Source organism: Mesoplodon bidens, assembly GCF_964165515.1.
Source record: "Mesoplodon bidens genome assembly, chromosome: 8".
Taxonomy (NCBI): domain Eukaryota; kingdom Metazoa; phylum Chordata; class Mammalia; order Artiodactyla; family Ziphiidae; genus Mesoplodon; species Mesoplodon bidens.
In genome coordinates this window covers 78297124-78318473 of record NC_138165.1, presented here as the reverse complement: position 1 = coordinate 78318473, position 21350 = coordinate 78297124, and the positions used below count along the sequence as shown (strand labels likewise).

The following is a 21350-nucleotide window of genomic DNA, read 5'->3' as shown; positions in this document are numbered from 1 at the left end:
GCAATCGAGGAGTCTTTAAAAATGAGACCTCAATACCGACAAGGTGAAAATGTCAAGAAGGACAAGCATGGTGCTCTATTTAAATATGATCGGATTTGATGACAGTCCAGCAGTTACTGAGTATCTGTGCATCTCATCAGGGGTCACTCTGCAATAAAAACTTTCATGATGGAGAATGTCGGGGCCTCAATCCAACTGAGGCTGGGGAGGCATGGGGATAATAACCTTTTTCCTTTCCTAAAGCTTTTTTCCGTGTGAGTGATGTTGGCAAGTGAAACCTGAAAAGAGTTTATCTGAGCCAGGATATGCATGTTTCCCCCAATTTTTTCTTGAGACAAATTGCACTAAATGATGCAAAGGTGGAGGAATAATCACATTCTCTGTATTTGTATCTGGTGAGTAAAGATTCTTGTACATGAAGCAGGAAAAACAGTCAGAAAAGTTATGTACCGTGGGTCTGCTTGCAGGTCTATTTTGAATGATAATCATTTTTAATTCAATTAGGACCCTAAACCCTGACTGCAGATATCAGAATATAAGTGTGTTGCCTGGTTCCAAGACCTATCTGAAATGCAATTGTACTATACGTAGAAACTTAGGAAGATTATTCTACTCCTAGGAAAGTAAGTAAATCAAACTGTCCTTAACAAATAAAGTGTAACTAGGATAAACCCGAGGAATGTGCTGATAGGTCTTCCCTGACCTTTCGGTCAGATTATGTTTAGTTAGTCCACAATGACAAAACAGAAACTAATGCTGGGACAGAAGACATATGATAACTAAGGACAGGTATGAGATCTCTGTTCATAAATGGAACTTTAATTTGAGTAGGAGAGAAGAATTTCCCATAATTTATAGGAAATCTAAAGCAGTAGGTTATCCATTTATAGAATAAATACATTCCTGAGACTTTAGATTCTATACCGTCACTGGCAATGGGCTGTCCAAAAAAACATTTTTTTTTAGACAGCAAAAAGTTCTAGAGGTAGATAAGATGAACTGATATTCTGATTAATTAGGTAATCTCAAAATCATAAACTAAGGATATTAAAGACTAAACCAGTCCTCTCAGGCTACATAAGCATCAAGTTCAAGGATTCCAGTCGTAAGGCCAAGTAGAACCATACCGGTTGAAGAGTTGAGAAGGCTTCCCAGATCAGGAGTAAAGTACATTATCTTCCATTAACAAGGGCGCCATCAAATAAAGGACATGTTTAGTAACAAATTGGACAGACTGGTTGACAATGGAATTAGTAGCATTATAATATCTATCCTTTGCAAACTATCTACAGTCTGTCTTTTTTTTTTTCCCCAATGAGGAAAAAAGAAGTTCCAAATTCTGCTCTTAATATGTAGATGTGTTTTTAAAACCTAGCACATTTTAATGAAAATTAAAGTATTAGTGAATAATTGGTATTCAATGCATTCAAGGAAAAAAATACAGAATATATGGAATATCTAGTTCTAACATCTTCAGGTTCAGGGGACATGTATACTTACCATCCACGAAGGCCTGCACTGCTTTATCTACATTAAAATCAAACTGTTGTAGCACCAGAACTATTTCATTATTGCTTTTGTTGGGAACAACTGATCGAACCGCATAGATCTGCAAAGGAGAGGAAAAGAAAAAGAAGGGTAAACATCTTGAATATTTTTCATCCATATTAGTCTCTCACTGGATAGAATAATAACTGTTAGAAAGGCCTTGAAAAGCCAACTAATCTACCTTCTTGCCATGAAGCATACTCAAGGCACTTCAGACCACTAAAAATTAATCCTGGTGATCACTTTGATAGCCTCTTTACCTGAATACACATTTCTACAGAGACGTCCTTGTTAGGACGGGAGTAGCACGTGGGAAAAGCCAACTCTGGTTTTGCAACCTACTCCCCCCACCAACCCAGCCCCAAGACTCCAAATGCACCCAAGGTGTGCTTTCAGTGAGGACACAGATAGTTTTCTGTCTCAGGCTCTCTTCTCCGTGGGCTCAGGGAAGATCTTTGGAAAATTTACAGAAATAGCTTCATGCCTCAGCTTCTCTGATCTGCACAGTGGAGACAGTCATAGTGAGGTTCACAGAAGCGTGTTGTGAAACTCCATTAATTTTTATAGAGATATAAAATGTGGGCATTGTATTTTTGAAATAACAATCTTAGCCATAATATGGAAAATGTTCCCCAACACACTTCTGAAAATCAAACATTTAAAACAGTAAAAGTAAATACATATATGAGAGCTAAGGACTTCAACAGGTTAAGCTGATATTCAATTTTTAATGACCTATAGGTATTTCTTCATCAAATTTTGCACATGTTCTTTCTTCTTGTCTAATAGAATTAATTGACCTTTATCTCACAGAACTTGCAATTACTACAGGACGCTCTATCCACTTCAGCAAAACCTGGCTCACCCAGCTTTCTATCAAGGGGATTACTTCAGCCACTACGGACAAATATGAGAGTACTGCATGGTGCCAAGGTGAGTAGCATCCATAATGATGACCACAAAAGCACTGCACAATCCTTACATGTTTTCATCAATGGTTAAACTGAGTTTTAGAGTTACAAGCAATTTATTGTAATCAGATTCATGGACTATGGATTGTATGTGTATGATAATGTGTAACGTGATTCTATTGCCCAGAACACTCAATTAAGCAGCATAGCCTATTTCCTAATTATGTTAGAAAACAGACAGTCTACTCCATATCAATGTACATGTAAGAGTATTTAGATTATAATGAGAAAACAGCACAAGATATGAGTTTATAACTTGGAGAGGTTCTGACATTATAGAAAGCTGGCTTTGAATCTTGACATTCAGAAATGCTACATATGTAGGGATTTTCAAGGACTCTAATTATACACACACACACACACACAGAGTTGTATATATGTGACAAGAGTCCTTTGATTTTTTTCTCTACTTTACGGTTCTTAGTTTTCCTAGCCTCTATTTTAAAAAAATATTAACTTCAAATCTAAGTTCTTTCTCACTTTTTCTCTTGCTCTCTTTAAAAATCCTTTCAGTGAATAATTTTTGAATGTCTATTGTGTGACAAGGCACCAAACTTCCTGTAACTTATAGACTAGAGGGGGATGCACAAATTGTTCAAATGATCACACAAATACATACTTATACATTGTGATAAATGCTATAAATCATAGGACAGGGAGACGACTTTATATAGGTATGCTGAAATCTGAAGGACAGGGGAGAAGAGAAGGGTGGGAGGTTAAGAGGAAAGGCATCTTAGGCAGAGGGAACAGCATGAATGTGGAGCAAGGCACAGGTGAGGGAGTATAGAGGGAGGCAGAGGCTGAGGCTTCCAAAGTACAAAGATGAGGCCAGAGGTGGGCAGGGACCAGATCATGCAGCCTACAAGGCTATGCAAAAGACTTAGGTCTTGTGAGCATCCCATAACCATCCTTTTGTGTTGTCCTTTCTTATTCATTCATCCTGTTAGAAAGATAGCTCTCTCTCTTTTCTCTCTCTCTCTCTAATTTATCCTTGTCATATACACATTTTATATGTAGATAAATGTATATTTATATATCATTATATTTAAGTTATGTGTAAGTTAAGGTGTACAGTATGTTGATTTGATACATTTATATACTGCAAAATGATTACCACCATAGCATTAGCTAATACCTCCATCCCATTAGATAATTACCACTTCTTTTTTGTGGTGAGAACATTTAAGATCTACTCTCAAGTATATGAATCAGTATACAATCACCATACTGTGCATGAGATCCCCAGAACTTATTAATCTTGTAACTGAAAGTTTATACCCTTTGACGCAAATCTCCCCATTTATCTCTTTTTTTTTAAGAGAAGCCAAGATGGGGACAAAAACAAGAACAAAAACACCTGCATTGACCCGGGAGAATCATTAACAGTGCATGTCCAAAACTAAATACAATTGGCCTAGCAGGCACCAGTGCGCCGGAGTTATGTATGAGCATTATGTGTTGTCCTTCTAATGTAGTTCTTTTAAATAAAATTCGAGCATTTCAAGCCACTATGATTGGTTAGTATTATATAAAATTTCTTAATAATAATTACCATCATTATTACCACATCAGTCATGCCCTTCTAAATAATAATTTGCAGTAACATGGATGAACTTAGACAATATTATGCTTAGTGAAACAAGTCAGAGAACACATATGATATCACTTATATGTGAAATCTAAAAAATAAAACAAATGAATGTATATAGCAAAACAGAAATGGACTCACAGATATAGAAAACAAAATAGTGCTTACTGGTGGAGAGAGGGAAGCAGGGAGGGGCAAGATTGGGGCATGGAATTAAGAGATACAAACTACTATGAAAAAAATAGATAAGCAACAAGGATGTATTGTACAGCACAGGGAATTATAGCCATTATCTTGTAATAACTTTTAATGGAGTATAATATGTAAAAATACTGAACACTATGCTGTATATCTGAAACTAATCTAATGTTGTAAATCAACTATACTTCAATAAAAAAAAAAGTTTTTGATCCACCTACATAGTTGTGTGACCAGTAAAGACCTAGAAGTATGGAATAAACATAAAATAATTGTTTGCCCTGTTTCCAGTCTCTCCTCTGCAAAACATAATTTATTTTATTATGTTAAGGCAAAATATAATAGAAACCCGAGCTTATAGAGATACTTCTTCTTTAGATGTTTATACTACTCTTGCCTGTCCCTCTTTAAAAGAAAAAAAAAAAAATCAACCACGGTAGGATATAGAAGACATCTATCCTTGTCACTTTATATATCCTAGCACTGAACATATCCTTAAAATATTGTCAGTAACTGAGTTCTGATATCAAATATAACTATGAATATTGCATATAACTCCTGGAGGAAGACACAGTTAAAACAGGAATGTCGAGTTTTAAAGAAAAGAGAAAAAAAAAGGAAAAAAAATAACTTCTGCCTATTCTTAGATATTCCATTGTAATGTTGAATTCTAGTGAATTTCTGGGCCAAGTTTCTGCTTTAATCACAGCACTTGGCTAATGTGAAGAGAGTAGTATTGTTTCTACACCTTCTTATTTATAAATTCACTACATTTATTTTTCTATGAAACTGTGTTTGAGAAAGATGCAGAAATCCAGGCACTCATATGCACACATAAAAATACAGGAACCTGGGCTTCCCTGGTGGCGCAGTGGTTGAGAGTCTGCCTGCCGATGCAGGGGACACTGGTTCGTGCCCTGGTCCCGGAAGATTCCACATGCTGCGGAGCGGCTGGGCCCTTGAGCCATGGCCGCTGAGCCTAAGCGTCTGGAGCCTGTGCTCCGCAACGGGAGAGGCCACAACAGTGAGAGGCCCGCGTACCACAAAAATAATAATAATAATAAAATAAAAAAAATACAGGAACCTCACAGTGTCACTATTCAAGATGCAGCAGTCATAAGGGGTCTAAGCATTTAAATCTAAAAAAAACCTCCTTATGAAGGAGGTTTAAAATATAAGGAGTGGATGACAAAGGCAGTGTTATAGTGAGGTTGTGCTGAAAAGCTGCCTTTGCATTTGGAAATGAAGCTCCTGGAGCAATGGATCAATCAATGCATGACTAATGATAGTTTGCATGCGGAGAACTCATAAAATTCACGCCCGCAGTGGCTGTTTTGCAGAGGCTGTCTTTGGCTGCGATGCTTCAGATACATGGCCTTTACTTCACTGCCACAGCCCAAGCTGGTGAGTCTGTTGCTGCAGCTTCACCCCGAAGCCCACTGTTTGCAGCTGCACGTGAGTGCATCCCTCAAAGGTTCTCATGCCATAAACATGCGTTCCAGGGGGGTCAACCAGGCAGCGGCGCAGGATGTCAGGTGACAGTATGCCCCGTTAGTTAGTGGTTCATTTAGCAACTGCTTTACCTTTCCCAAATCACATTCCCCTGTTTTGCTTTTACTAATTTAAACTTAGTTTGGCAAATTCAATTTGCTATTGAGAAATCTTCCTTTTGCACATCAAAAGTTGTTTTGATTTTAAAAGCTTTTACACAGCAAAGAAAACCATTGATAAAATGAAGACAGCCTACTGAATGGGAGAAAATATTTGCAAATGATATGACCAATAAGGGTTAATATTCAACATATATAAACAGCTTACACAACTCCAGAGAAAAACAAACAACCTGATTAAAAAATGGGCAGAAGAACTGAATAGACATTTTTCCAAAGAGGAAATGGAGATGGTCAACAGGCACATGAAGAGATGCTTAACATCCCTAATCATCAGGGAAATGCAAGTCAAAACCACAATGAGATATCAACTCACACCTGTCAGAATGGCTATCATCAAAAAGAACACAAACAGCAAATGTTGGCAAGGATGTGGAGAAAGGGGAACACTCGAACACTGTTGGTGAGAATGTAAATTAGTGTAGCCACTATGGAAAACAGTATGGAGGTTTCTCAAGAAACTAAAAACAGAACTATAATATGACCCAGTAATTCCACTCATGGGTATATATCTGAAAAAAACAAAAACACTAATTCGAAAAGATAACATGTGCCCCAATGTTCATAGCAGCATTTACAATTGCCAAGATATGGATACAACCTAAGTGTCCATCAGCAGATGAATGGATAAAGAAGATGTGAGATATATATATATATATATACACACATACACATATATATAATGGGATACTAATGAGTCATAAAAAAGAATGTGATTTTGCCATTTGTAGCAACATCCATGGACTTGGAGGGTACAATGCCAAGTGAAATAAGTCAGACAGAGAAAGACAAATACTATATGATGTCACTTATATGTGGAATCTAAAAAATACAACAAATTAGTGAATATAACAAAAAAGAAGTGGACACAGATATAGAGAACAAACTAGTGTTTACCAGTGGTAAGAGGCAAGAGGGGAAGGGCAAGATAAGAGTAGGGGATTAAGAGGTACAAACCATTACGTAAAAAATAAGCTACAAGGATATACTGTACAATGTGGGGAATATAGCCAATATTTTTCAATAACCCTAAATGCAGTATAACCTTTAAAAACCGTGACTCACTGTATTTTACACCTGTAACTTATGCTGTACATCAACTATATGTTGATAAAAAATAAACATTTAAAAAATTGTTTTGATTTAACGTCAGCATTCTAATCTCCCTTTATCTCCTCTCTCTGGGGCTTTCTATCTGGCTTGGCAAGTTTTGCCCCATTCTGCCTCAGGCCCGCCCTGCGTCATTTTGACTGCAGTAAGCAGCAAGGCAGTGTGGCTTTCATGTTTGATTTCAGCTTCCCACATTAACCTACCTCCCCTGGACCTGACTTGTCTGGTTTAAGAGCTGTTAGATTTCCTCATTCACACTGCACATTTCTTGAGCCTGTCTATGATGATACCTTAGAAATTCTTCTTGGCTTACTGATGAGTCACTTAGACTATGTCTGAGTTTCAAAAAATGGTTCTGACAGAAGTTTTCAATCCACCTACACAGCTGTGTGATCAGTAAAGACCCAGTATTATCAAATAAACAGAAAATAACAGCTCCCTCTGCTTCTGGTCTCTCCCCTGCAAATTCACCCCAAGGCTGTTGCCAGACTACTCTTCTTCAAGTATAATCATGACTATTTCCCCACCTTCCTTAAGAGTAAAGTTAAATGTCTACAACCTGGATTCAAGGCCATCAACAACTGGGCACCCACTTGCTTTTCCAAGTGCCCCTCTTGCTCTGCCCTTTATAGATAAGTGCAAGCCCAGTCAGTGTTGGCCCCCTACCTCTGTGCGAGCTTTGCCCTTGACCTGAGATGTGTTCACTTGCCCAAATCTTACACTCCAGCTGAGATGCCATGTGTTCCGTGAAGTCCGTCCCAACCATCCCTGCTGTAAGTCATCTCTGTCTCCTTTCGGTTCTCACAGACCTTATCAGTGGGTGCCTCCTAACCTTAGCATCTTCTACGTCACAGCCTAAGTGTCTGTGTAAGGTGTGTCTTCTAAACGGTAAGCAACATGTGGGCAAAACCTTCCTCTCAGTCTTTGCATTGTTGCCAAGCGCACCCCGAGTGGCTAACAATGTGCACATAGTAGGTATTTAATAACTATTTGTTGAATGAGAGAATGCTAATTTGTACCTATACAGGCTGCTCTTTTTTTTGACATGTCATGCTAATATTTTTATTACTTTTCCATTAATTCATATGTGAAATTGTGCTACAGTGGGGTTTTGCTAAATATGCTATAAAGCTCTCCTTCATTCTCTACCCTCTAAAACCATTTTTTTCCACTGGAGTATAGTTGAGCTGATAACGTTGTGTTAGTTTCAGGTGTACAGCAAAGTGAATCAGTTATACATATAGCCACTCTTTTTTACATTCTTTCCCCATATATGCCATTACAGAGTATTGAGTAGAGTTCCCTGTGCTATACGGTAGGTCCTTATTCAGGCTGCTCTTTTGAGTCAAAGGAATATTCTGCCAGTGTTTGGACCATCCCATCACTCTGTATTTACCATCCACAATAACAGGCAGGTGAGTCTCTGTAGACTGTGATATGACCTAAACATTATATGGTTACGGAGAATAGACATATGTTCTTTAACTTTCAACAACAGAGATGGGAAGAATATTTATGAGACTTCTGTATAATAAGATACTCATGGTATTTTGTGGAGTTTTAAAAATACAAAATAGCATAGTAACTGCCTATCCTTCCAAAGCTCAGCCCAGCAGACAGGTATTGGTTGAGCCTCCACAAGGTAACTGAGGGCACAAAGGGGAGCCAGCTACAGTCCCTGCCCTAAGACAGACAGTGTAGCAGTGGTTCCAGAACCATCCGTACCTGAAAGCACGTAAAGCGCTGTGCTGCCTCTATGAAAAAGGCTGTAGTATCACAGAGAAGGGAGCAGTTAAGTTGGCCCAAGGAAGGGAGAATATAGAGGAAACAGCCAAATGCCGCAGAAGCAGCTTTGGAATTAAACAGACCTATTTTCCAATCTTGGCTCTGCTATATGCTAGTTCTATGACCTTGGATGAGCTGCTTAAATTGTTGAAACTTGGTTCTGTAGCTGTAAAATGAGGATATGACCAGCTAGAGTCTCAGTAAAAATGAAAATAGATGATGCATGTAAAGTGTCTGATATAGAATTTGGCATATATTAGCTGCTCAATAAATTTTAAAAAGGAAAGGGTGGGAGCATTTACATTGGGCCATGAAGGAGAAGGGTCTCTCTAGGTATAAAGGTTGGTGTGTCTTTGAAATGGAAAGAATGTGTGTCTAGAGTGTTGGCCAAGACTTATTTGGGGGAGATTCCCCCATATACTTCCCTTCTTTAGAACCTTCCTCCTCAGCCTTGCTGAGCAGTCAGTGGACCCAAGGCTCTTCTCAATCTCTTTCTCTCCTGCAAGTTGAGTGGCACCACAAGGAAGCCCATCACTAGGGTGGTTAATAGCACGCACTCCCAGACTCCCCCCACCCCACCCCCACCTCCTGCCCAAGTCTCATTCTTTCATTTAGTTATTTACTAAATGCCTACTATGGTCAGGCCTTGCACTAGTGGCTGAAGACAGCAGTAATAAAACAGACACAGTCACTACCAAAGGCAGAGAGGAAAACAGATGTAAAATACACAGATTAAAAAAATACACAACTGGGCTTCCCTGGTGGCGCGGCGGTTGAGAGTCCACCTGCCGATGCAGGGGACACGGTTTCGTGCCCCGGTCCGGGAAGATCCCACAGGCCGCAGAGCGGCTGGACCCGTGAGCCATGGCCACTGAGCCTGCGCGTCCGGAGCCTGTGCTCCGCAGCGGGAGAGGCCACAGCAGTGAGAGGCCCGCGTACCGCAAAAAAAAAAAAAAAAAAAAAAAAAATTTATATATATACACAACTGCAACTCGTGCTAAGTGAGTGATATGAAGGAAGCAGAGTATAGTGACAATGATCGCAGCAGTCAGGTTTGAAAAGACAAAGTGGGCCAATCAGATTCTCTGCTTTGGCGTCTGGACTATTCCACACAAAGGGAGAGAAGCCAGAATGGAGATGAAGAGGGGCCGTTTGGAGCTGCCTTACTTCCTGGCTTTCCTGCTTCTTTAACTTGTCCTGAAGTCCCATGAGTCCCTACCAGTTCTTTAGAGTAACCTCTTTTTCACTTGCACGAGTCGGAGAGGTTTCATTTTCTAGAACAAGTAGCGAGTGCTTAGGGGCAACATTAGTAACTAGAGCTGAAAATAAAAGTAATAAAGCCAGATTACTAATCCAACTGGCAAAGGGGAAAAATGGGCGATTTTAAAGATAAATCCTGATAGAATGGGAATGACATTTCAGAGAAGAGAGGCCCACGAGCCTTGTTCACAGACCTCATCTAGCACTAATGTTGCCCTAATTATTTACTTATATGACTATTTGCCCCACTGGAATGTGAGCTTGTAAATGACAGGGATCATAGCTGTATATCCACAGGGCCTAGAACAATGGGTGGCATTCAGTAGATGATTCATAAATGTTCAGATAGATCAATGAACAAAAGGAAGTAGGGAGTCTAGTAAGATGATCATTGAAATATTACTTTTATTTATCCAGTTTTTTTTCCCAGTGCATCTCTGTAATTCAGCTTAACATATTATACGGTAGTAAAAAGTATTCAAGTCCAAAAATGTATGAAGTGCCTCCTAGGTCCCAGGCACTGTGGGTCCCAGCCTTGAGGACCTTGTAATCTTGGAGGTGAGCTTAATCTTATCCCCTAAAAGAAGGACAGCAGTCAAACAGCCTGCAACTTCCTTTTTGCACCAGTGAGAACCAGAGTTATTTATGGGTTGCCGTTCCTGCAGCTCTGAAAGGAATTTTATAATCAGCTTTGGTCACATTTCTCAAATGCTGAGCAGTTCAGAGATGCCTTAAAAACAGCTCATCTGTGTACGTTTCGCTTCACTTGCTGGGCCACTAATATTATCTACACTCTAATGAAGGCAGTTCGCCTATGAATCTTCTTGGGGAAGAAAATATTCTTTGCAGACCAATACCTTTGCATCATGGATAATTCTATAATTTAATTGCCTTTTCTAACATCTACTTTCTGCCAGTAAAAAATATGCAAGAAGTGTTGTCATGTTCTACTTGGCTGGCTTTTGGGGAATTAACACCAGGCATATAAATCAAAATTAACTTTTTTTTTTTTTGGCAGGAAACCAGGATTAGAAGGAATAATGAAGATTTGAAGGTGGAAAAAAGTGCAGTTTTCACAGAATTGTGGGAAGTTTAAAGTTGAGAGAATCTTACAGATAGTCAAGTAGTGGCTCCACAAACTTTAAAGTATATTCACCTGGGGATCTGATTAGAATGCAGATTCTGATTCAGAGGCTTGGGGTGGAGCTCAAGAGTGCATTTCTAATAAGTTACCAGGTGATGGAGATGCTGCTTGTCCAAGGATGTGGTGACAGAATAATAGCCCCCAAAGCCAACCACCCCCTAATCCCCAGCAACCTGTGAATATGTTAGGCTACTGGCAAATTAAGGCTGCAGATAGAATTAAGGTTGTTAATCAAATCACCTTGAGAAGGGGAGATTATCTGGATTATCTCAGTGGACCCAATATAACCATGAGGGTCCTTATAAGTAGAAGGAGGAAGAGAGTGTCCGACTGACTCACTGTGAGAAAGACCTGACCAGCCATTGCTGGGTTTGAAGATGAAAGGGGGCCATGAGCCAAGAAATGCAGGCAGCTTCTAGAAGCTGGAAAAGGCAAGAAAACGAATTCTCCCCTAGAGCCTCCAGAAAGGAATGTAGCCCTGCTGACACCTTGGTTTTAGCCCAATGAGACCCATTCAGACTTCTGATCTCCATAACTGTAAGATGGTAAATTTGTGGTATTTTAAGCCACTATGTTTGTGGCGATTTGTAATAGCAAGTCCCATTTGTTACAGCAATGGGAAAATACTACAACAGACCACACACTGAGGAACAAACTCTACTTTTTTCTTCCTCCTAATATGGAGCCATCTTTCCCTGTCTCAACAGCTATCCTCTTTTAAAAAAAAATATACCTTCCAGAGTGCTGCTCTCCCTCTCCCGCACTCCCCCTGACACAAACATTTTGAGGGAATTCTAACCATTCATTCCAAGCCAGATTTCATGAGAGAAAGTGAGATGAATCTGTGAGATGAATCTGACACAGTATTTGCCCCCAAGGAGCTGACAAAGCCATAGAAAAATAAGGCAACGTCATAAATAACAACTAACTCAAGGTCGTTCTGACAACAAAATCCTCTCTGAGTCTCACCTGTTCTCTCTTTTCTTTCACTACCTTGGACAGGTTCCCTTTGCCTTTCACCTGGACTCTGGAAAAAGCCTCCTAATTGGACTCTCTGGCTTGGTTTCTGTTCTCTCCAATCCATCTTAAAACAATCACCACACAATTCATCTCCACAGAGTGCCTGAGTGTGTTGAGTGACGGGAGAATGGAGCCGGCAGTGAGAAAGAATTTGAAGAGAGGAAAGACGGGAGATAAATTATGAAACAAAGTTCCAGAGGAAATGAAAGAAAATGGTATCAAAATCCATGTGGAAAGGCAAGCTTTGGAAGGGAAGGCAGATTCTTTCTCTTTCTCAGAATTCTGAGGAAGGAAGAAAGGAGAGAAAGGAAGAGTGAAGATAGAGAAGAAATTTGAGATCCTGAGGAGGACAACCGAAGGAAGGTATTTCCTCTGAGTGAGAGTTTTAGAGTTTGCCTTAGGGCTAAAATGTGGAGAAAGGTTTAGAGCTGCCTTATGGCAATGTGATAGGAAATGGCCTAGATGAATGAAAGAGGGCCGTGCTGGACTGAAGGGATGCTAATGCCGGATGATGGCACGGATTTGTCATGGAGCCAACTGGTGTGGCTTTCCTCAACAAGCCAGAGGTAGAAGCAGACAAAAGGAAGGATCCAAGGTTATGAACTCTAAGAAACATAGTGGTAGATCCTAGGACTCGGGGATACGGCGGCTGAGAATCATAAGGTAGATGATCAAGGCGTCTGTGGGCAATGAAGGAGGACAATGAATTGGGAGACTAGGGAGAGACTAAGGGACGAGAGATCCTGTTGAGAACACAGAGCAGCTGCTCAACAGAACGAGAGGATAAGAGAGGTCAATGATAAGAATGTGGCCAGAGAGGGGATGTTAGATGTTGCCAGTCCTTGGTCCTGGTTCTGTCTTCTGGTGTAATCTTTTCCCTAAAGACCAGCCCTTCATTTTTTTTTTTCCAAGGAACGAATGTGTTCCTCAGAATTCCATCTCCTACGGAGCACAGTTATGCTCTTCTGTTTTTCATAAGCTGTGCTTCCCAAGCTTTCACCACCCTGGTCGAGCTCCTCTGAGTGCATCCTGGTGAAATGTGGTCCTATAAATGATGGACCTTGTTCCAGAGGTGGCTGGATCAGAGCAGAGGATTGTGGGACCTGCACCTGTCTTGGTGGGGCCCTACTTACCCATTAAAGGAATCTAAGGTGGCATTAGCACTTTCAGGGTCCTCATCAATTACCGGTTCAAACAGAGCTTACTATGTTAGTAACACACCCTGGATTGTTTCTGTGACAAGCGTCCCCCATCCTATACTTGTATAGTGACTAGAACGCAATGGTAGGATATTGCATTCACCTTTATTAAATTTCAGTCTGTAAGTTCTGACCCATCACTCCAGTCAGCTGTTAGCTTTTAGAACCTTGCTTTCTGCCATCAAAAACAGGGAATGCGGGCTTCCCTGGTGGCGCAGTGGTTGAGAGTCCGCCTGCCGATGCAGGGGATACGTGTTTGTGCCCCGGTCCGGGAGGGTCCCACGTGCCACGGAGCGGCTGGGCCCGTGAGCCATGGCCGCTGAGCCTGCACATCCAGAGCCTGTGCTCCGCAATGGGAGAGGCCACAACAGTGAGAGGCTTGTGTACCGCAAAAACAACAACAACAACAACAACAACAACAAAACACAACAGGGAATGCATTAGCCATTCCTTCCAATTTTATATCATTTAAAACATTAGTTGCCATCATCTGTATCTTATCCAAATTGTTGATCTGAATTTAGATGGGCCAGAGCCAAGTACGGAGGCCAGAGTATCACGACAAGAACTTCCCTCAGAGCTGATACTGCTCTCTTAATCCACATTCACTTGTTTATTCACTCATTCAGTCACAATGAACAGACTATGCCAGACGCTGGAGTGTAGCAGTGACAGAAACACTCCCTGACCTGCTTTGGAGCTTATAGTCTAAGGAGGCAGATGTTTGATGAGTGTTACAGAAGGGGAGGTAAAGATGAGTTGGGCACCTGTAACAGGGAGACCTATCCTAACCCAGAGAATCAGGGAAGCTCCATCTGAGGACTGAAGTTTGTTTACGCTGAGAATGAAGGGTAATAAGTCCAAGCCAGGAGAGGGAAAGGGGAGAAGAGATGGGAGTATTCCAGGAAGAGTATACAGCATCTACTCACGGACAGGACTGAGTGACTGGAAGCACGTTCAAAGGAATGAAGACCCAGGATTGTTGGAGCATTAAATGTTAGAAGAAATGGGATTTCAGATGAAGCTTGATCAAAAAGGCACGAGGCAGGGCTTCCCTGGTGGCGCAGTGGTTGAGAGTCCGCCTGCCGATGCAGGGGACACGGGTTCGTGCCCCGGTCCAGGAAGATCCCACATGCCACGGAGCGGCTGGGCCCATGAGCCATGGCCGCTGAGTCTGTGCATCCGGAGCCTGTGCTCCGCAACGGGAGAGGCCACAACAGTGAGAGGCCTGCGTACCGCAAAAAAAAAAAAAAAAAAAAAAAAAAAAAAAAGCATGAGGCAAAGTGTGCAAGGCTCTGCAAGCCATCTTATGATTCTGCGCCTTATCCTAAAGGTAGCCATTGGAGGCATCTACTCAGAGGAGTGTGATATTTGCGTATTTAAGAAGGTCACTGTGGTTTCTATGTGGATGAGCTGGAGGAGAGCAAATGGATGCCAGTTAGGATTCTAATACAGTATCGAGGGGAGAGAAAGTAGACCAAGATGGAGCAGTGGAGAGAATGACTCACACATTACTTGGGGGGAAGTGACTGATTTGTGTCGCGAGGAATGAGGAAGACGGAAGATGAAGGAATCGGGATGACTCCCGGGTGTGTGGCTTGAGCATTTCTGTCGATAGTGCTGCCATTTCCTGAGAAAAGAAGTAGTGGTGAAAATGGAACCTTCTGCTTGAGGGGGTTGGGAGGCATCCATGTCCAGACATCTAGAGAACAGTCAAATCTATGAATCTGCAGCTCCAAGGAAGAACTGAGCCAGGGATACAGATTTGGGCACTGTCAGCATCTAACAGTGGTTCTCAGCCCTGGCTGCAAACTGGAAATCACCTGGTGAGTTTTAAAATGTACCTACATCCGGGTCCCACCTCAAACAATTAAATATGGGCCTGGACATTCACTATTTTTTAAAGTTTTCCTAGTGGTTCTAATGTCCACTCTGAATTGAAAACCGCGAGTAAGAGATATAAGGGAAGGCTTGGAAGCTAAGGGATAGTGTGGAAAGAAGAGAAAAGAAGGTGGCTACTAGGACAGACCTCTTTTTAGGTATAACTGCTCACCTATTAACTAATTTACCTGCATGTAAACACCCACGCCTCTGTATTATTTAGGCAACATCATCATTTAAAAAATATCAGTTCTAGTTTGAACAGTTTTAATTTTTGAGAGGGTATTCCAGTTATTTACTGCTGCATAACAAGTCAACCCAAAACTCTGTGGCTTAAAACAACAATCAATTGTAATTTTTCAACGTTTCTGTGGGTCAGGAGTTCAAGAGGAGTTTGGCTGAGTGGGTCTACCTTGGGGTCTTTCATGCAGACAGAGAGAGCAGCTGGTATAGTGGGGGAGGTGCAGCTGAGGTCTGGCTGGCCATCTCTCTCTTCCTGTGCTATTCTCAAGTCTTCTCCACGTGGTCCTTATGGGCTAAGTCTGGGCTTACTCAAAGCATGGTGGCCTGAGAACAGTCAGATTGTTTATGTGGCTGCCCAGAGTTCCAACATAAGTGTCCCAACTAGTGAGGAAGAAGCTCAATCACCCACGATGAAAGCCACAGAGAGACACTTCCTTCCACTATCCTGGTCAACCAGTTCCAAAAGCCTACCCAATGTTAAGGGGAGGGGCTCAGACCCCACCTCTTAATGGGGGAGATATCTTATAGCCATTGAAGAATACAATCTGGCTCAAAGGGTTAAAGCAACAACAACCCAGACTTCTTTCCATCCATTCAGAGTCTATACTTTCTCAAGTCACTGAGCATTTGAGGGCAGAAAAAAAAAGCAAATTAATGTAACAGTTACAATACTAAATGAAAATTGATAGCTTAAAGAAGTTATATAACTTCTCTAATTCCTAGAAATAAGCCTGATAAATTGACTTGTTGAGTATCTGATACTTAAGTGAATGCTTCTCCTATGTAAAGAAATAGTAAAATTAAAATCAGATAGAGTGTCTTAAAGGTTTTAATTTAGTCCATGACACATTTTTCATATCAGAATTCTCATCTTTAATCTGGCACACGTAGGTTTAATGTTTAATGCTGTTAGTAGCAGCTGCCCTTCTAATCTATATTGAGACAAGCAATGGACTTAATACACATTTCATTCCCTTAGCTACTAGCTTGTATTCAGTGTGTACCTGCACGTTCTCCATAACTGTGCTTTATTCTTCTTCATATCTTCCCAGAACTACCAGTTAGACCTGCACATAATTTAGGATAGGGTGAGCCTCTGAGTCCATTGGAAGTCTATTTTCAGCCAGCCTTTTATACCCACACAGTATTAGGACTCAGGTAAATGTTCTGGTGAGCTACTTTCTCTGATGAAATCCATATTTGGATTTATTAGTGAAGACAAAAAGAAAAAAGGAATTTTATTTTTTTGTTTGTTTTTGTTTTTGTTTTGCGGTACGTGGGCCTCTCACTGTTGTGGCCTCTCCCGTTGCGGAGCACAAGCTCTGGACACGCAGGCCAGAGTTGCTGAGACTGCGCGTCCGGGCCTGTGCTCCGCAACGGGAGAGGCCACAACAGTGAGAGGCCCGCGTACTGAAAAAAAAAAAAAAAAAAGGAAATGGGAAGTTGTTGTTCAATGGTATAAAGTTTCAGTTATGCAGTTTAATTAAGTTCTAGACATCTGCAGGGCAACACTGTGCTAGAGCTAACAACACCACAGTGAACACTTAAAGAGAATAATCTCCTGTTAGACACTCTTACCACAATTTAAAAAAGAAAAACGTTAACTTTAAAGTATATCATTGCTCCTCAATCATCATTTCAGTACATTTTTGTTGATAGTTATCTTCAAGAACTGAGCAGCAGAGTTCTGAAGTGTCTGTAGACAGGGAGGCATCAGAAATGACATACCAGTGAGCCATAAATGTACCTTATAAATAGTTTAATCAAAAAAAAATTTTTTTTTCTGGTATGCAGGCCTCTTACACTGTTGTGGCTTCTCCCGCTGCAGAGCACAGGCTCCGGATGCGCAGGCTCAGCAGCCATGGCTCAGGGGCCCAGCCGCTCCACGGCATGTGGGATCTTCCCGGACCGGGGCACGAACCCGTGTCCCCTGCATCAGCAGGCAGACTCTCAACCACTGCGCCACCAGAGAAGCCCTTTTTTTTTTTTTTTAAACAAGGAACTGAGTATGGACAGGTTGTGTACCACATTCAAATTGAGGCAGCGATTTGTATCAGGACTAAGGCTGCCCCCAGGTTCTCTGATCCGTGGTACAGTTCCCCTTTTCAGTCTTTTATGGGGCCTATGAGGTGGAAAAGACCATGGATTCATCCAATATTAGAGTTGGAAAGGATTCTGGAGATCCTCTACATAAAGGAGACCCCTCATTTGGCAGATAAGGAAACTGAAGCCTTGTGAGGTTCCACAATGTACCAAAGGACACACAGTTTTTCAGTAATATTAATGTGTCCCTTTGTTTCCTTAAATGTGGTTAGAGAGTATACTTCTGATAGAAAATAAGACTCCTAAATTATCCTTTGCCCTAGAAGTTGAGACGACTCCATATACTAGTGGCAGTATGGCTCATCTTGCTAAGGGAAGGGAAATTCTAGAGTTTGTATTTGAATTTACTAATTAACAGAGGTTCTTGAAATTTTTATTAAAAAATTTTAAAATCTCATGCTTTTCTCTTATGTGATTGAATTCCAAAATAGACATTTCAATTTCCTTTTTAAACATAAAATTTTGTTATACTCTCAAATATTGTGGTGGCACAGAAATCTCCCTCTGTGGGAAACAGAGTTGACTGACAGCCTAGCTACCGTCCCTCTGGGTCCACTCAAGCCTCAGTCCACCCAGGATGCACCCAGTCAATGGCTCAGGTAGGGGGTGCTAGTGAAAGCTCATTTCTGAGGGATATGGGAGTTCCCCAGCTGGGGAATGAAGACTCGCCGTCGACCTGCACAAACCTTCTTAGAACTGCACTGCCCAGGGAGACTCTTTCTTCTTACCCAATTTTTTTTCCTTCTCCTTCTTTCAGCTATGGCAGACCTGCATGTTTGGCAGTCTGTAGACTCTCCCTGCCTGCACATCCTTCCTCCCCTTTCTCTTTTACAAGCACCTGTCTCCACTGCTTCCCACCCCCAAGGCACCTCTTAATCATCTAATCCCACCTTGGCCTCCGCTCTTGGAAACTCAAAAGAACACAACTATGCTTTTTCTAATTACTCCCGTCTTTTCCCTACTGACATTCTAATGCTCATCCCAGCACAGGGAGGCACGCTCCACTTTCTTCTCCTTTCTTCCTACTGGCTGAGAATCACCATTATAGGATCTTGGCTCAGTTATTTGACTAAATATTGTTTCACAAGTATTTTGGGGGCATAAATTCTATGATATTACTATTACAGGAGCTACTGAGTACACAAATAAATTGAAAATCCATTTGTGCTTATAAGGAGTTTGTAATCAAGTTGTGGATAAATCACAGAGGAAAAAGTTGTTATAATAATAATAATAATACAAGCAGTATACTGTTAAGTGGTGACTCAATCAATCCACCTAACTACCTATCTAATCCATCTGGATAGATTTTTAGTGCTCAAGGTCAGAAGAGAAGAAACCACTGCAGCTTTATCATTTTTTTTAATTTGTAAAAATTGGATAATTTAATGGGAAGGATCATTGTGAAAAATAACTAGAATATTGGTAAAGTACACATAAATTCCAAGGGATTGCCAACAGAGGTAACTCTTTTCCTGTCACCAAAGGTTTTAATTTTGACATGCTCTTGTATTGTTTAGCATTAACCCTCTACCTTGTATGTAATTCTCAGCCAGAGTGCAAAAGGGGCTGTGATGAAAGGCTGGAAGCAGGGGGGGCGGGAGGGCAGGAGAAGCAGAACAGAAACACTGTGAATTCCGATTGTGTAGCTTGGGAAAAAAAAACAATGTGATGCTAATCCTACAATAGTAAATTTCTTCTTATCTGCAGAAACTGATGCTGACATTTCCATTTATTCATTCAGTTCCTTTAGACTCCTTGTCAAATCTCTTCTAGTTGCCAAGCAACAATAACAGCAGTTCTGTACATAAGCATTAGGCAATAACTATTGTCAGTGTTTCTCCGTTCTTTGAAAGGGAAATTTAATGACCCTTTCCTATGAGAAAATGATGACAAGAACCTATTCATGGTGAAACCTAAAAGCTGTGTGTGTGGTTTGTGTTTTTGCTGTTGGAATCCAAGGACTGGGCTAAAGTGAAGTAAACCCTCGTACAAAATGATGAAATTAAGACTCGCTCCAAAGCTTGCATGGTTTGGTCTTTAGAAACAACTGCATATCATTAAAACTTGTACCACTTCCCATAAAATGAGTTCACTATTAAAGGGAGTTAATATTTTAAAGATGCTTGATGATGGGTTTCTTTTGTACTTTCTCTGATCCTGTTAAAAATCTCTTTAATCAAACTCTTGGGTTTTTCTGACAATACTCCCCCACATAAAGACTTGAGCCATATTTCAGTACTTTATAAAACATAAATCAAGACAGTTACAGGAAAAAATAAAATAAAATGGGACATCTGTCCACCTGCTGAGGACAGACTCCAGGACACAGAGTCTATGTCAGTCACCTGCACAGATGTTGAGATGGCCCCTCCCTGTTCCCACTGTGGACAAAAGGCTCCTCTTCCCTTGTCTAGTCCTCCTCCTCCATTTTCATAAGTCTATATGATTATTGTTTACAACCCAATTTACTTCCATAACTTTAACAGCTCAAAAAGCTATTCATAATAAGTGGCACATTGCAGCGAGGATATTATAGACTAAGTGATTCCCCATTTCCATATCATCATATTTTCTAATCCCACTTATTTTTTGTGAGGCTCAGCAATAGCTATAAAAGTTTGAAAAAGTCAAGTCCAGTTTTATGTTCTTTTTCTCATGTGGGCTTTTTATTGTGTTTTCTTTCTAATCTCAGTTCTACGTGAATTTATATTTTGAGTCACTAACAAAAACATTAACTAGGGCTCCTTTTCCATTTTTTAATTGTAAAATACACAGATGAGCTCCCCCAGATCCTTTATAGTTTATAGGATTAAGAGCTCATAAAGCAGCTCTACTTTTATTACTGTATTTGATGGTTTTGTCAGGTAGGTTTTGTTTTCATGTCCAATCTACAGATTAGAAAACTGAGGCCCAGAAAAGTTAAGTGACTTCTCTAGGCTGCTCAACTAGTAATCAGGGAGCTACTTATCTCTGCTACTGTCTCCAAACTCCAAGCTCCTTCCATGACTTTACCTTGCTGGAGATCACTTCCCAAGCATACTTGATTCCCTACAGTGGCTTAAGGAGCACTTTTTGTTGGAATTAGTTATCAGACCATAACTAGACATTCAGCAAATATTATTTTGTAACTCCATTTGTAATCCCGTTTTACAAACAAGGATACCCTTGGATTTCCATCACCAAATTGTACTGCTGAATTGTATTCTATATAAACTGATTTATAATAATGCATGAAAATATCTGACTGAAAATGTTATTTCGTGCATGACAGTTCCAATAATCCTTTCTTACTCAGTTGAGAATTACATCTAAAACTTTATAAATCAATTTAGGTTGGTACCCTAGCGCTTCACATGAAAATAATGTAATAGTCACTAGTGAGCCCTATCCTTAACTCATCTATGAGGTTCTAGTGTTAAATTTCTTTTTAAAAAATACGTTACTTAGAAAAGAGCTGTAGAAATTGAATTAGCCCTAAATATGGGATCCCTGATTAGCCTGAAGGTTTTGTTCTGGTATCTTTCCTTAATAAAATGAGATATGGAGATTTTTTTCATTTTTTTTTTTGGAGAAGTACAGTGGGATGTGACTGGTTACTCACCAAAGGACCTCATCTGCTATTGG

At 40.6% G+C, this 21350-nt stretch overlaps 1 protein-coding gene across 5 annotated transcripts in view; it reads right to left on the bottom strand.

Annotated features, from left to right (window-relative positions):
* SPATS2L (spermatogenesis associated serine rich 2 like) overlaps positions 1-21350 on the bottom strand; it is a 175506-nt gene that overhangs the window by 65868 nt on the left and 88288 nt on the right. For all 5 annotated transcript variants that reach the window (XM_081242436.1, XM_081242439.1, XM_081242435.1 and 2 more), the window contains one exon: positions 1501-1609. In XM_081242436.1, the coding sequence (XP_081098562.1) occupies positions 1501-1609 (109 nt within the window). The remainder of the gene's footprint in view (positions 1-1500; positions 1610-21350) is intronic.